Source organism: Ascaphus truei, chromosome 6 (genome assembly GCF_040206685.1).
Source record: "Ascaphus truei isolate aAscTru1 chromosome 6, aAscTru1.hap1, whole genome shotgun sequence".
In the NCBI taxonomy this organism is placed as follows: domain Eukaryota; kingdom Metazoa; phylum Chordata; class Amphibia; order Anura; family Ascaphidae; genus Ascaphus; species Ascaphus truei.
The window spans coordinates 16,008,614-16,025,499 of NC_134488.1; the positions used below are offsets into that span (position 1 = coordinate 16,008,614).

The 16,886-nt window shown below is 46.2% G+C and overlaps 1 protein-coding gene across 4 annotated transcripts in view; it reads left to right on the plus strand.

The window, feature by feature from the left end:
* The window catches only part of SCN3B (sodium voltage-gated channel beta subunit 3), a 66,135-nt gene that overhangs the window by 30,347 nt on the left and 18,902 nt on the right, over nt 1–16,886 (plus strand). For 3 of the 4 annotated variants that reach the window (XM_075603399.1, XM_075603401.1, XM_075603398.1), the window contains 3 exons: nt 1,249–1,474; nt 5,408–5,546; nt 8,194–8,285. In XM_075603399.1, coding sequence (XP_075459514.1) covers nt 1,249–1,474; nt 5,408–5,546; nt 8,194–8,257 — 429 coding nt within the window. In that variant the 3' untranslated portion in view covers nt 8,258–8,285. The remainder of the gene's footprint in view (nt 1–1,248; nt 1,475–5,407; nt 5,547–8,193; nt 8,286–16,886) is intronic. The other variant, XR_012802079.1, reaches the window with a different exon arrangement.

The window sequence follows — 16,886 nt, forward strand, 5'->3', positions numbered from 1 at the left end:
TCCGTAGTGCTCTGGATATATTTCTATTTACTCCGTTTGGATTACTTTGACAGGTACTGCATACTTTTGATTTACTTATCTGGGGTGCAGCACACTAAATTCGGTTCCGATCTGGAAGCATGGACCCCCTGCAGCAATATCTCGACAGGCACCGTCTCCATAGTCGCGGCTTTTGGCTTTTTGACCTACGACTCCGGAGAATTGCTCCACTTTTGCCTTGATACATATATCCCTTTGTAACACTAGTTTTACGGGATGCCTAATTGTCTGATTGAAAAATTAAATTGTTGGGGTTACGTACTGTATAAAGAATCGTTTCCGAAAATTAGTTGAATGGGTGCATTGTGTTAAAAATTCTATTAAAATCAAAGACTGTTTATACATATGATGCAGACTTTTTGCCTCAGAATTGCCCAATGTTTGCCTTGATACATATACTCCTGTACATGACCTTCTCTTAAAAAAATAAACATTCTGTAATACAAGTGATTACTGACCTTATCTGTAAACTTACAACCAACTAAATCTCTCGAAACAATAATTCATAGATTCTGGCCCCAGCAGATTACCCCTAACACCCTAGAATCGACTTCAGTCATCAATATATTAAGGTTTAAAGTTGGGACATGCTCCCTTATTAGTTGTTACTGTGGGTATGTGGTCAGCAGGAGTTGTAATTCATAGAGGGAATAAACATCGTATGCACAAGACATGCACTTACATACAAAATCGCAAACCCCTCGTAAATGTCCATGAAACATTTTCATTGGGAGAAAGTGTCTTCAAAAGCCCCCCTGTAAGGGATAGAAGAATAAGGCACGATAACATTAGAATAAACTAAAATTGCAATGGGACATTGTAACCGTCCTTACTTGAGGGAGAGCATCCAAAAAAACAGTAAGAATGAGATACACAGGAGGTTTTGGGAGAGGAAATACAGTGGCAGCCACAGAGTCTCCATGATTCAATTGGAATCATTACAACTAAACATATTTATAATGTTTATATGTTGGTATATTTTTAGATTTGATTTTGAATAATAATAATAATAAAGTAGTTTATGTAGTTGGCCATGTTCATGTGATGTTTTAACTCAACTATAACAGCCTTAATTCTGAAGTGTCAAAATAATAAGTGCCTAGGATAGATGCTGGTTTCCGGACAGTATATGTACATTTCATATCAATTTACAGCATCATTACACATTCATAATTATTTTTTCGTCTGTGCTGCCTTGTCTCTGCCCAGATCTACGAGTACAAGGGTGGACCCCAGGAACATTCGAGTCCTTTGCAAGGTCGGCTTCAGTGGAATGGAAGCAAGGACATGCAAGATGTTTCCATCACCATAATAAACGTGACGATGAATGATTCAGGTGTCTTTACATGCAATGTCACCCGTACCCTCCACTTTGAGGTTCACCGTCACTTGATTCAAAGCAGCAAACTCATTCATCTCAAGGTCACAGAAGAAGGTGAGAGGAGGCTCACTCACCCACACATACCCATGGCCGTGTAGATAATAGTGGAGTTACTAACCCTATTTTGTTCTGTACCACAATAACAAATAAACAGATCTGCCTGCATGATCAACAACGTATAGAGGTTTAAAAGCATGGTAGTCTACACTTATCATATATTTTTAATGCCTTACAATTTAAAGCAGCAATCCCTTGAGAATAAGAACTGGGTGATCCCTTGTAGCTGACTGCATGGTTTCTGAGTAATTTTCATTTTTGTATACAGATACAATTTAATTCAAAGATGCAGCTCTCTGTTAGCTGGTAGGAGTGAGGCATGTATGGCAGTCATATTGATATTCAGAAGAAGAACAGAAACAACACTAACAAATCAAAGGAAAAAATCTGAGAAACTGGATGGTTCGTGGAGCTAAAAATAATGCAGTCCATGATTCAGTAAAAAAAAAATTGGAGTGCGAGTGGGGGGTTGGGGGCTTACTGCTTCAACCTAAAAATACTTTCAGTGTCAATATTGTGCTTTAATTAGTTTTGCATGTTCCCTCTCTCCCAAGGTAACCTAAGGTTCAGAAGCCAAATGTGTATAGAGTACAACTATGTAGGCCATTCTGTACCACCACATCTATTTGTACAACAGGTTAGGATTAGAGATGAGCAAAACATTTCGCAGATTTGTATCCGCCTCGGATCGACAGGTTTCTTTGGTCCATGGATTCCTGAATCTCAGTTTCAGAAAAGCCAATCCGCCTTTTCCCCCCAAAAATGTTAGCATTGACATTCTGCACAACGGATTAATAATTCGAACCAAAAAACGTGATCCACTGATGAAGAGGTGGAGCCGAAGAGTATGAAGAGCTGACGCCATTCATTGCAGGGGTTTGCTCTGGGTTGGTTATGCTGTGTGTTGCTTCTGTACTATTATAGCTTAAAAATTAAAAAAATATTTACTTAAAATAGTTTTTGCATTAACCTGCTGTGATTGAATGGACATTCAATGAAGTGGGCTCTTTGACCCTCATGCTGAATATTTTTCCATGATTGTAAGATATTATCTTGAAATATATAGCTGCAGGTATTATTATTATTATTATTATTATTATTATTATTATTATTATTATTATTATTATTATTGTTATTATTATAACTTCTGTGACAAATAATCCCAAGAATAATTATTAATTTTCAAGTTCCACAACAGTTTATTCATTGTAACTGTGACTATTTTTGGAAAGCATAGTCAGGGATAATATATCCAGTGCTGTACTCCATTGCCAAGTGACAAAGGCGCTTCAATATTGCATCCATTAAACGTATTCATATATTCATAGCACAGGACTAAGATAAGGATATGAAACTGCTTAAAAGTAGTAAAGTCCCCAGATGGGCCAAGGTACCCTGAAGGGTAAGGTGTAGGGCTAAAAAAAAAACATCAAACCCTCATTGGGATGGTCCCTGGACTCACATAAAGCAATCATGAATTGAAAAGTACTCACTGAGATCTCTTAATCCTGATGTCCTGGTAGGCGTGCAGCCTGGAGTGAAGAGGTAAACATGAAGAGCAAGATGATTCTGGCGCAGCAACCAAAGAGTGGGTCCCAAACAAAGGAAGTTAAAAATGATACTTTATTGGTCCATCTAAAAAAGTGGAGGCACTAACCCTCCTACGCGTTTCGTGTTTCCAAAAAACTCTTTGGTTGCTGCGCCAGAATCATCTTGCTCTTCAGTGCTGTACTCCAGCCTGATCTTCTATCAATCTCATAAAACAATAATCCTAGTGTCAAAAAGTATACCATATTTATGTAGGAAAAGTGGAACATAGCTGAACCATTAAACAACAACCAGGCATTTAACCAGCTGTGATTGATGGTACTTTCAGTGAAGTGGGCTTCGCCATTGCCTGCCCAGTGCCTAGTACTACCAAGTGTGGCTCTTATGCCGCACATGTTTCTGTGGTTGTAGTAGTATATCAACATGAATATATAGCAGCAATTATTATTATTGATATTACAAAATAATCCAAAGAATAATTCTTATTAGTGTGCCGTCCACAGCACAGCAGCCGTCGCACAAACAACACCATCAGCTGTCATTGTCTGCCAATGCCAAATAATATACTGTAGCTCTATATATAACAAAGTGACTTTAAATAATTACATCAACAACATGTCTAATAGTAGAAATACTAGTCATAGTCTTTTGAATAAATATGTGGAAAGTAGACATATAGTTGAGGGCAGAACACGAGATGGCCATAGCTTTGGTGGAGGTCGCTGTGGTGGTCGCACTGGTGATGAATCTGATAAAGTTAAATCAGTTAAAAGTGGTGCTGTGGGTAGTACTCAAAGTCATCATAACAGTCACAGCACGTGTAAGGAGAAGGACAATAATAATGACACTGTCACATTCACAATCTCACAGAATAAGGCCAACTTCTCCTCCCCCCCTCTGTCTTGTAGACAATGAACTTCCAGTTAAGAAGTGATATAAAAAGTGAACTGAAAGAGAAAGTTCAAGTCAGGCGGCTATGTCCCTATCCCTAGCTAGTACTTCTGAAAGTAAAGTGGATAATGTGTGAAAGGATAATATTGGGAATGGTAATACAATTCTTAATATAAACCAGAGAAGGTCACACATACGTGATGTAACCAGAACCTTAATCATTGAAAACACTCAAGGAGTATTTAAAAATATAAATCAATAATTTATTATATAGCACAGAACAAATAGGCGAAGCAATCCTTTGCCTATCACAATAAAAACTGAAGTCAACAAAAGGGTAGCAACAGTCAGTTATGTCATTCCTACACCTATAATTACAAACCAGTAGTAATTCATGTAGCAGCATAACCGTTGTAGTGAATTCTAGTGAGAATCAGTACCATCGGTATAGTACCCGGGTACACACGTATAACAAGTAAGGTATATTATAATAAGGTATAAGTCTGTACACACTCAAATCAATTACATGTTAGGAACACTAGAGACATAAAATCTACTAACGACATAGTGAAATAGTAAGGCAGTGTGAAAGTCAAACTACAGAATATTGCCCTGGTATGGCAAGAATCACCATTTAAATAGGCACAAATACTTTATGAAGAAGTGTAAGGAAATGTGAAGCATGAATATTGACGGTAGAATATCCGTATCTGAAATACAGCCAGTCTTTCCACCTTAGGGGATCCCACATCCACGTTATTTGAAACACTGGAAAGACCAATGATGTATCTCAGTGTATATCCCCGTAGTCTGTATGAGTAAACAGACTCACAGGCTAGCGTGTTGGTGGGCAGACATGTTTTCTATTTATAAAAATGTTTTACCAGGAAGTAATACATTGAGAGTTACCTCTCGTTTTCAAGTATGTCCTGGCCACAGAGTTATAACAATACATGGTTACTGTACATTAAAAGGACAGAGATTATCCAGTTAATTCACAGACATTTCATGTACAAATAGAGTTGGAAAATTGGGTACAGGGGATAAAGGCTTGGTGAGTTTCAGATTGAAATAGAGAAGCTTTAACATCACCAAACATCAGCAAACGGCAGCAAATGATTCACACCATTAGCTGCCTTCGGCTGTGCCAAAGGCTGTCTGCCTTTGGGGCGACACAGATGTACAGAGGTTCAGATTGAATGCAGCTGTGAATACAATGTTCTTTGTCTTCATGGCTCATTAACATTCCAGTGGGTGGGGTTGACGTTCCACAAAGTACAAGCAAATGTTAACCCTTAGCACACTGGCCTTGTGCATAGGAGAGCAGCTCTTGGGGTAGCCCATCATGTGTCCGCCTTTGGGGCAACGCAGACGTACACTGAAGGTGTTCAGATTGAATGCAGCTGTGAATACAAACTTCTTTGTCCTCTAACCCACTCGCACGTGGACTCGTACATCCATCTCTATTAATTTAGTTTTTTTCTCCAACAGCCAGTGAAGATTTTACTTCTGTGGTTTCTGAAATCATGATGTACATTCTTCTTGCCTTCCTAACCTTGTGGCTGATGATAGAAATGGTTTATTGCTACAGGAAGATCTCCAAGGCCGAAGAACTCACACAAGAAAGTGTGTAAGTTAATTCTTACACATTCTTAAACATTATACCCGTATCACTTTGTACTGTATGTTGACTAAGAAACTGTATTGCCTTCTGCAGCAGGTAGACAATCACTAAGAGAAAGTGGTCTTGTTCTTTAAAGATATAGATAAAGAGGGGAGAATAGGGTATTCTAAATATTAATGAGTATGATCATTAGTGTGCAGACATGTCTTAGAAAAGGGGTGGGTACTATGCCAGTGTGGAGGAGGGGAGTGGGGAAATAAATAGCCTGTAGGAGGAAAAAATAATATTCACTTCACTAATCAACACTCACAAGTCTAGCCCATGCCACCTCTTCTCTGTCTTTGACTATCTGCTCAGAGCACCAATTGGTTTCCTTCCACCACTTCACATCATGGCTTTGCTGACTATTTTAAGACTAAAGGGGGATTCATTTGTCAAGGCACCCCCTAGTATCCTTCTCATATTCTACACTTTCTATTCCTAACTCTCCTCCTGTCTTGGTTCTTTTCCCTCTGTCACAGAGGAGGGTATTGCTGTTACTCACCACCTCTCCCTCTCCAACTTTCCTTATGGACCACATTCCCCTCCCATCTGCTCAAGCCTCTTGTTTTCACTCTAATTCCTACACACATGCATACATACTTTCAACTCCTCTGTCAGTTCTGATACCCTTTCCACCTCCTTCAACCACCTATACACCCTACCTGTCTCTCTCACTGTTGCCTTGTCGCTCTCCTGCCTTTTGCTTTGAATTTTTTTATTCATCTCTCCTAGACCCTCTACAATCTGTCTTGAACACAGTTTGCTCCACTGAAACAGTCCTAATTAAAATAACTAATGAGCTTTATGCTGCCAAAGACCAAGGCCATTACACCCTGCTTATATTAGTTGATCTCTCTTGTGGACCACCTTCTTCTCCTACACATTCCTTATAGTCTTGGTATACATAACAGAACTCTGTCCTGGATTTCCTCTTGCTTCGTACTTTCAGGGTCTCGTTTTCTAGCACCACCTCCTCTTCCTCTGTTGTTATCTCAGTGTGTATACTCTAGGGCAGGGGTGCGCAAACTTTTGTTGCTGCTCACCCTGCCTTGTCTCCTCCGGTGCTCACACTCCCCTCCCCCCCCCCCGTTACCATAGTGCAGCAGCAAATGACGCAGAGGGGTCATGTGACGCCACGACACGTGACACGCGGCGTTGCCATGGCGACGCGTCCAGAAGCCGTCTGAATCTTGGCAAGTTGAGGTTGCAGAGGCCGCACGAGTTCCCCCGGCATTTAATTTAAATGCCTTGGGGAAGAGCATGGGGCCTCTGAAACTGCTGCGCCCCCCCTCCCCCGTCCAGAAGAAACACCCCTCAATTTACGCACCCCTGCTCTAGTGGCCTGTCCTGAGACCTATTCACTCTTCTCTCTACACACTCTCTATAGGCGACCTTAGCACATCTTTTGGATTCAAATATTACCTTTATGCTGACAACACACATTAATATATCAACCCCTGACATTACACATGCTGTCCACACCACAATCTGTGAATGTCTCTCCACTACATACAGTATATAATCCTGTCTCTCTGCCAACTCACACTTAACATGTTGAAAACGGAACTCATACTTCTTCCCAAACCTGGTCCTACTGCCCCCTTCTTCATTACTGTTGGCATCACTATCACATATCCGGTGTCCCATTTGACTGCTCCCTCACATTCTCCTCTGACATTCACAATGTGGCTCAAATTTGTTGATTCTTCCTCTACAACATTTCAAAGATACGCCCTTTCCTCTGTCGCTCTACTGCTAAAACCCTATTACATGCCTTCATTCTCTCATCTTGACTATTGCAACCTTCTTCTGTTCGGACGTTTGCCTCTCACCTGTCTCCCTTACAATCCTTACAATTACAATCTATCCTTAACACTGCTGCAGGAATCATTCTCTCCTAAGCTTGTCTTCTGTCTTAGCTTCCTACTTAATCCGGTATTATTTACAAAATTCTCCTCTATTTTAACGGCCATACATCACCCTGCCCTCCTTACATCTGTGCCCTCAGACCTCAGCCTCTTGTGTTCTGCTCAAGGATGGCTTCTGTCTACCCCTTTTGTATCTAAAGACCTCCCCCGCTTAAAATCTCTCACTTATTGCCCCACAGTTCTGAATGCCCCTCCCATCAATATCTGACAAGCACCCTCTCTCTCCACCTTTAAGACCTCTCTTAAAGAACACCTCGTTATTGAAGCAATTAAGTAGCTCCCTTGGCTAACACTATACATCTCATACTGTATGCATTTACCATGACCCCTTTGCATATGCACTTACTGTACTGTAACACCCTCCTATTGTCTCTGTAACTCCTCCCTACTTACCACTTAGATTGTAAGGGGCAGGGGACTCCTTTTTCTAATGTTTACGTTTATGTCTGTAGCCCTTATTTTCATGTCTCATATTATTTTGTCATGTGTATTAATTTTGTGAAGCATTCCACAGGAAGCAGTACATGAAAGGTTCTATACAAATAAAGATATACATACCTACATATTAGGGAGACCAAGGAAGATTAACTGGGAGGCAGAAAAGAACTGTAGATAAGAATAGTTTTCACAATAGTTAGGCTCCTTTCTCAGGTGCTTTAAATAGTTATTGCCTCTTTCTACAGCACTGATTACCTAGCTATACCTTCAGAAAACAAGGAGAACTGCTCAGTTCCTGTGGAGGAATAACAAAGTCAGCAGAGGAGGACAGAGAGGGGTAAGTTCTAATCAGAGATGAGCGAGTCTGAATTCTTATCAATTCGAAACCCCCAAACCACAGAGATACAATAATTGTATTGCCCGAGGCTCGAATCTCTGTGCTGGTTCTGAGGCAAAGCATAATTTTGGTTTCCTGCTCATCATTTTTCATCCCCTTCCTTATAAAGTTGCCGCCATTAGGTAGCAGCATCAGCAGGGGAAAGAAAGGCGTGGTGGGAGACTTGCACAGAAAAGCAGAGAGGAGTGAAAAAAAGTATTATATCATCATTTAAATGTAATGACATATTTTCTGGTAAGATTACTGGACTTAGAGTTAAGCAGACAAGAAAATATGTTCCAGCACACACTGACTAAAAGAAAAATCTTAGAAACAAGGGAACAAGCCAAAATGCAACAATGATTTAATAAAGAAAGCACAAGATATAATCCGAAATTGAAAATCAATGTGAAAACAACAACAGATATATAAATGAGCTACAAATGCAAACACAAATGTAGAGAAAAGGGGAACAACACAGGGGAGGGGAAAAGGACAAGGAAAACCACAACGGGAAAAAAGGGGGCTGGGGGGGGGAATGGGGGAGGGATATAGGGGGTAATGTTTCGGGGTAATGACCCCTTCCTCAGGCCCGTTCCCTCAGGTCCCAAGGGACCAAAGCTACTTCCCTAACCCTATGTCCCCCAAGAGAATATTTCAAACCCAAAGTAAAGGGAGGGTGTAATAATGTAAGTGCAAAAATGCACAGTTGATCAATAACTTCCAGATACAGCAAAAAAGGATGTGAATCCAATCATAAAGATTCCTCAGTAAGTGATACGCCAATTCTTTCTCTCTCTTCTGCTGTTCCAACCGGGTGTTGCTGAATGAAACCTCCCAGAGCTGCAGTAGAAATAGGCCAGAGTTAAGCAAACGCAAATGAAGGATGTAGCCTGGTCTGATTGACGGAGAAAGATCTGATGGTGGGTGGCTTGTCTCTGCTTAACTTTAAAGAACAGAAGGGATAGAGGGGCGTGGCCAACTGCAGAGCCGAGAAGACGTGCAGCTCATGAGCTCCGGGCCCCAAAGCCCCGTAAAGCAGCCTTTCCCCTGCAAACCCACAGGGAATTATACCAGCGGAAGGCGCGGGCGGCGGAGCTATTAAATAAATAATAAAATATTTAAAAAAAAACACCAACCAGCCGGCGGAGAGCAAGTAGGAGCCGGGAGACGCGGTGCAGCAGCCATTTTCCCCAGGGGACGGCCCGGACGCGGCTGAGAGCGGCGCTCCTCCTTGACCCCACAGTGCGTGGGTGGCCGGGTAAGAAGCGGGACGAGAGGCTGTCTGCCGTTAGTCCCCGCGCGGCTGCAAGTGTGCGACTGGAGGTTGGTGGGGCAGAGAGTTGAGAGGAGCGGGGGCGGCCATTTTGACCCGGCACTCTGCAGAAGTGCCTGCGGAGTGTGCGGACTACCCCGGCCCCCTCCACCCCCCTCCCCCCTCCCCACTCCCCAAAAACCACAGACCAGGGACTCCAGGAGATTGGGAAGACCCAGAAGAGACATCCCCTGGGGAAAGAGCACTTTTGCAGAAGTGCACAAAGAGCCCACAGAGGAGAGGGCTTTAACAAATGTACACAGCCCACCCCCCCCCCCCCATAATTAAAGGGGACATGCATGATTTAAAATAAAACCTAATGGGGGGACTTCCGGAGACGTCACCCGGTATGGACGGGTAGAAGAGGAGCTCCATAGACCCGCGCATTAAAAGACGCAAAAACCCACATTTTTCCCCAAAATTGCCGGGTAACACTTACACCCCCGGATAGCTAAAGAACTAGGCGATGTCAAAAACCAAAAAAGCGAGCAATCAGGGAGTTGCCAAATACTTTTCTCCGTCGCAACGGGCCAGGGACAGCACGATGGAGCCTCAAGATGGCGGCGGACCGCATGGCGCCACGGCGCTTTCAGGGAAAAAAACCCAGCCAAAAGATCACACCCCAGCAAGCCCTGATCAACCCATAACCAGGGCATACTTGGAAGAACTCCTGGGGGCTATGGCAACGACGCTCCAATCCTCCTTTCAGACTGAGCTCAGAACCGCAGTGAGCGACATAAGGAAGGAAATCTCAGGGCTGACAGAGAAAACAACTACCCTGGAGAAAAAACTCACTGAGTCTCAACAAAGACAGAGTGAAGCGGAGGAAGAGATAGGCCGTCTAGGAGAAGAGATCACCCTCCTTAAAGAAGCTATGGAGGAGCAAGAAAATCGTGACCGGCGCCAAAACATCCGCGTCCGGAACGTACCGGAGTCGGTCGCACAGGATCAACTCCGACCATACCTCATGGAGCTCTTTAACTTAGTATGCGGGGAGCTGGAGGAGAAAGAGCTCGAAATGGATAGGGCTCATCGTGCCCTAGGACCTAAATCAGACGACCCGAGGCGGCGTAGGGACATTATAATAAAGATGCATAAATACACATCAAAAGAAAAAATAATTGCGGCCTGCCGGGACCTGGGGGAAATAACCTTTCAAAACGAAACTCTCCAAGTCTATAACGACTTGTCAAAGGCAACGAGAGACCGCAGACGTGAATTAAAACCTTTAACCAACCTACTCCGCGAGAAAGGAATCCAATACAGATGGGGATTCCCTTTCAAACTCACAGTTAACAGGAATGGAAAGTTCCTGTCCATGAAATACCCCGTGGACATGGCCCCCTTCGCAAAAGCATTAGGTCTAACTCCACCTCAAACGTGGATAACGACCAATCCTACCGCTGAAAATACATCAGGAGACCCCCCCCGAACATCGGAGAGAATTGCGGCCCAACACCCTAGAGAAAAATGACAACCGCCGCGGCACTCAGAGAAATCCCCCCGGACAGACCCGGAGGGGGAAGAGTGCCCCCATTTACCTTGTTGGTCCAGGGCCGCACTGGAGCGCGGGCTGCGGACCCCCATGGTAATCCGGCGCCAACCTCCACTCCCAATGTGAAGTCACGAGGCGCCTGTTCTCGAGATGGCTCTGAGGAGACTTCGAGGAGGGGGGACGCCTCTGCTCATCGTTAAAATCATCTTACCAGACCAGAACAGCACCAAGAAGTAAGCCGCCAACTTCTAGGATGAGCTGACACAGAACACCGCCTACTCCTGCGATGAATCAGAAGAGGATCCCGTCCGCCGACGGTAAGACCGGGAAACCGACTGACTCAACCCGGAGCAGTAGGATCGCTGATCTTCTAACTCCGGAGCATAAGAGGAATTTAGATCCCGGTTTTGCCCCCACCAGCCTCAATCTCCGGCTTTTCGGTCCCGCTTTAAATATGATCTCCCTCCCCCTCCTTTTGCCGGTTTCTCCGGTCCCGTGGAGCGGGGCTCTGGATTGGGGGGAGGGGGGGGGTCGGTGTCGGCATCCAGCCTTTCCGCCAACGATCCATGGACCCCGTTGCCACAGAGGACTCCCCAGTCTGTGGGACTAGGGGCGGCTAGGATACCAGGAAGACGGACCACCCAGACTGAATCAAAGAACTTAAAATCATAAGTTAATAGTGATGATCCGGAGGTCGTGAGTAGATTAAAATAATATAACTGTTATATCTCAATTAACACCTTGCTTCCCCTCTATCCTTCCCCCCCCCCCCCTGTAACCCAGACACGCAATCGCCCCCCCCCCTCCCCCTTCCCCCCTTCCCCATGCATACCCCCCCCCCTTCCACCCCTCCCCCCACACACTCGCATGTCCCACGTGTCCCCCCCCTCTTTTCCCCCCCTCCCCCCCCCCTTTTTCTCCCCCTCCCTCTCCCCCCTATTCCCCCACCCCCCCCTCATCTCCCCTTCTCTTCCACCTCCCCTCCCCACCCTTACTAGCAAACCCACCTAGCACCCTACTTAAGCACAAAAACAATGGGAGAAACATACTAAGAGGAAACGAATATATAAAATAAAGTTGTATTAATCTTATTTAGTCACAAAACGATTCACAATATATCTTTAGCGCAGAGTTACATAATAGCTGTGTTATACAGACATGGGAGATGTCTGAAATGTTTGAACTGCAACCAGGCCCACCTCCTACCCCCTATACCCCCCCCCCTCCCCTCTCTCCCTCCCCTCTTTCCCTCCCCCCCCCCCTCCCCTCCCTATACTCCCTGTGTAGAGTTACATAATAGTTATGCTATACAGAAATGCGAAATGCTTGAGCCGCACCTAGGCCCCTCCCCTCCTACCCCTGCTAACAAGCCTACCTAGTACCTCACCTAAACGCAAAGATAAATAAGAGGGAAAAACACTAAGGAGAAAACAAACATACGAAAGAAAGTCGAACTTATCTTGTACGGTCACAGAATTGTATAAAATATGTTTTCGGCGCAGAGTTGTATAAGAGTTATGTTACACAAAAATGTGAAGTGAAATATTTGAAATGTTTTAATTGCACCTAGACCCTCCTCCCCCTCCCCACCCCTCTCCCCTCCCCCCCTTTCCCCTCCCCTCCCCCCCTTCCCCCCCTCCCCCTCCAAACCCTTCCCCTCCCCCCTCTCCCCCCCTTCCTCCCCCCCTCCCCCCCCCTCCCCCCTCCCCCCCTTCCCCCCTTCCCCCCCTCCCCCCTTCCCCCTTCCCCCCCTCCCTCCCCCCCTTCCCCCCCTCCCTCCCCCCCTCCCCCCATCCCCCCCCCCCTCCCCCCATTCCCCCCCCCCTCCCTCTTTCCCTCCCCTCTCTCCCTCCCCCCCCCTCCCCTCCCCTCTCTCCCTCCCCCCCCCTCCCCTCCCTATACTCCCTGTGTAGAGTTACATAATAGTTGTGCTATACAGAAATGTGAAATGCTTGGCCGCACCTAGACCCCCCCCCCTCTTACCCCTGCTAACAAGCCTACCTAGTACCTCACATAAACGCAAAGATAAATAAGAGGGAAAAACACTAAGGGGAAAACAAACATACGAAAGAAAGCCGAACTTATCTTGTATGGTCACAGAATTGTATAAAATATGTTTTCTGCGCAGAGTTGTATAAGAGTTATGTTACACAAAAATGTGAGTGAAATATTTGAAATGTTTTAATTGCACCTAGACCCTCCTCCCCCTCCCCACCCCTCTCCCCTCCCCCCCTCCCCACCCCCCTCCCCACCCCTCTCCCCTCCCCCCCCTCTCCCCTCCCCCCCCTTCCCCTCCCACCCCCCCTTCCCCCCCTCTCCCCTCCCCCCCCTCTCCCTCCCCCCCTTCCCCTCCCTCCCCCCCTTCCCCCCCCTCTCCCCTCCCCCCCCTCTCCCCTCCCCCCCCTTCCCCTCCCTCCCCCCCCTTCCCTCCCCCCCTTCCCCTCCCTCCCCCCCCTTCCCCTCCTCCCCCCTCCCCCCCTTCCCCCCCTTCCCCCCCCTTCCCCCCCCCTCCCCTTCCCCCCCCTTCCCCCCCCCTTCCCCCCCCTCCCTCCCTTCCCCCCCCTCCCTCCCCCCCTTCCCCCCCTCCCCCCCCTCCCTCCCCCCTTCCTCCCTCCCCCCTTCCCCCCCCTCCCTCCCCCCCTTCCCCCCTCCCTCCCTCTTCCCCCCCCTCCCTCCCCTTCCCCCCCCTCCCTCCCCCCTTCCCCCCTTCCCCCCTCCCTCCCCCCCCTTCCCCCCCTCCCCCCCCTCCCCCCTCTTCCCCCCCCCCTTCCCCCCCCTCCCCCCTTCCCCTCCCCCCCTCCCCCCCCCTCCCCCCCCTCCCCCCCCCCTCCCCCCCCCTCCCCCCCCCCTCCCCCCCCCCTCCCCCCCTTCCCCCCCTCCCTCCCCCCCTCCCCCCTCCTCCCCCTCCTCCCCTCCCCCCCCCTCCCCCTCCTCCTCCCCTCCCCCCCCCTCTCCTCCCCCCCCTCCTCCTCCTCCCCCCTCCCTTCCTCCTTACCCCCTCCTCCCCCCCTCCCCTCCTCCCCCTATCCCTCCCACCCAAGGGAAGCGAGCATACAAAAGAAAACGGAAATTGTTTAAGTTAGATATTTAAGAGGTTACTCCACTCTCACAACGCATAGTTACAATATGGTTGTCCTTTTGAGATGTGAAATGTTTGAATTACTTGAAATGTTCCTATGCCTTCTTTGCTTCCCCACACACATGGACTGGGGGTCTATACTAAATGGGTTAAGTAAATTCTATAGAGGGTCTGGACTCCTCTGACCTCCAGCGGTTGACGAACCCGGAATCACCCCCAAGGGACCCACCTGGTCCAAATGCCAGCCGTTCTTAAGGCTGGTGAAAATATGTTAAGGCCTTTTGTGGGCCTTGTTACAACCTATCTCTATCTGTTGACCCTGTCCCAGCAGATCTCCGCCCCACCCCCACCTACCCCTTCCCACGCCCCCCTTCCTCAGCTTAAGATATCTATTCTAACCGGAAAAAAAACACACAACCTCTATACCTTCAGAAATTTAAACCAGACTCAGAGTTACTGGATCATGGCCTCTCAAGTGGGAAAGAGAAGGCCTTATGGTATTATCCAAAAAAAAAAAAAGAACCCAAATGGCTAGCCAAGCCACAATTAAATTAACCTCACTCAACGTAAAAGGGCTCCAAAATAACCGAAAAAGGAGAGTAGCACTTCAAGATATGAAAAGATCAGGGGGAGACATCATATTCCTACAGGAGACCCATTTCACATCACAAGACCCCCAAATTTATTCAAAAAAGTGTTCCCAATGTGTTTTTGCGCATCGTTACTAGTAAAAAGAGGGGTGTAGCTGTCCTGATCAGACAGGGCACCCCATTAATCATATCAAAACAACGGCGGACCCAGAGGGTAGATTTCTAGTGGTATATGGGCTCCTTAGCGGGCTCAGCAATCGCTCTGGTCAATGTATATGCCCCGAACGAGAATCAAACAGAATTCCTAAAGAAAGTTCTCGAGGGCATAGACCCGGGATATCTGTCATCGATGATAGTGGGAGGAGACTAAACATGGTCCTTAACCCTACCGAGGACAGATCAACCACAATGGTCCCCCCCGCACAACCCCCTCCCAGATCATAGGGAAAAGGTTTAGGGGAATCTTAAGCGAGTTCTCACTAGTGGACATATGGAGGGCCCAACATCAGGGCCAGAGAGACTATACTTTTTACTCAGCACCTCACCAGACCTACTCTCGAATAGATCACTTTTTGGCCACAAAAAATGTGGTGGCGGCGACATCCGACTCCAACATAGGACCAATCACATGGTCTGATCATGCCCCGATTACCTTAACCTTGACGACCCCCTTTGAAAAAACAATAAATTACTCATGGAGACTAAATGATTCATTACTCAATCATCCTGAGATAGAAAGAGAGATCAGAGCCGCTATTCGGGACTATTTTTTTTTTAACTCAGGATCCGTCTCCTCACCAGCAATCCTGTGGGAGGCCCATAAGGCAACCATTAGAGGGAAATTCATCTCTATCGCATCCCACAGGAAAAAAGCCCGCCAAAAATTAATAAAGGAGCTTACGGATAATATCAAAATAATAGAACAATCTCATAAAACCAACCCCTCAAAAAAAATATATAAAACATTGACAACAGCCAGAGTAAAACTTAGACAAATCCAGCTGGAGGATGTTGAGAAGGCCCTCAAATGGACTAATCAACAATATTATGACAAGGGGAACAAGGCAGACAGACTTTTGGCGACTAAATTAAGAGGGGTACATAAACGGTCCCAAATCACGGCAATCAAGAGTAGGTCTGGTGAAATACAACATAGTGATAGCAAAATAGCAGCTGAATTTACAAAATTTTACACCGAACTGTATAATCTAAGATCAAAAAATGGCCGGCCTGAATCAATAGCATCCGAATTAATAGCGCAATATTTAGATAAATGTAAGCTCCCCACACTAACGGAGGAGGAAAACACAGTCCTCAACGCTGAGATCTCAAAAGAGGAACTGGAAGAGGCGGTCAAAGCACTAAAAATTACTAAGTCTCCTGGCCCCGACGGGTTCACTAATGTCTACTATAAGAGATTCTTGCCAGTACTATCCACGCATCTTCTAAAGATATTTAACGATTTCATGGAAGGAAATCAAATCCCCACGTCAATGTCCCTGGCCACCCTGGCCATTATACATAAAGAAGGCAGGGACCCGATGCAATGTGGAAGCTATCGTCCAATCTCCCTGCTCAATTGTGATCTCAAGCTATATAGCAAAATACTCGCAAATAGATTAAACCCCATCTTACCGAGATTAATAGATAGTGATCAAGTAGGATTCGTAGCAGGCAGACAGGCCTCGGACAATACTCGGAAGATAATAGACATTATCGAACATGTCCATCTCACAGAGACCAAAGCACTACTCCTAAGCCTAGATGCAGAGAAGGCGTTCGATAGAATAGACTGGCTATTCATGGACCAAGTTATGTGTAAATTCGGATTCAAAGACGCATACCTAGAAGGAGTCCGTAGATTATATCAAAACCCGTCTGCAACAGTAAAACTACCAGGGGGCAGTAACCAGAGATTTGAGATCACTAATGGAACTCGACAGGGATGCCCCCTATCTCCTCTCCTCTTTGCATTAACCATAGAACCCCTAGCATCTGCAATTAGAGCCAATAGAGACATCAAAGGAATAGAAATTGGACACAGGCAGCACAAAATATCGCTATTCGCAGATGATGTCATCCT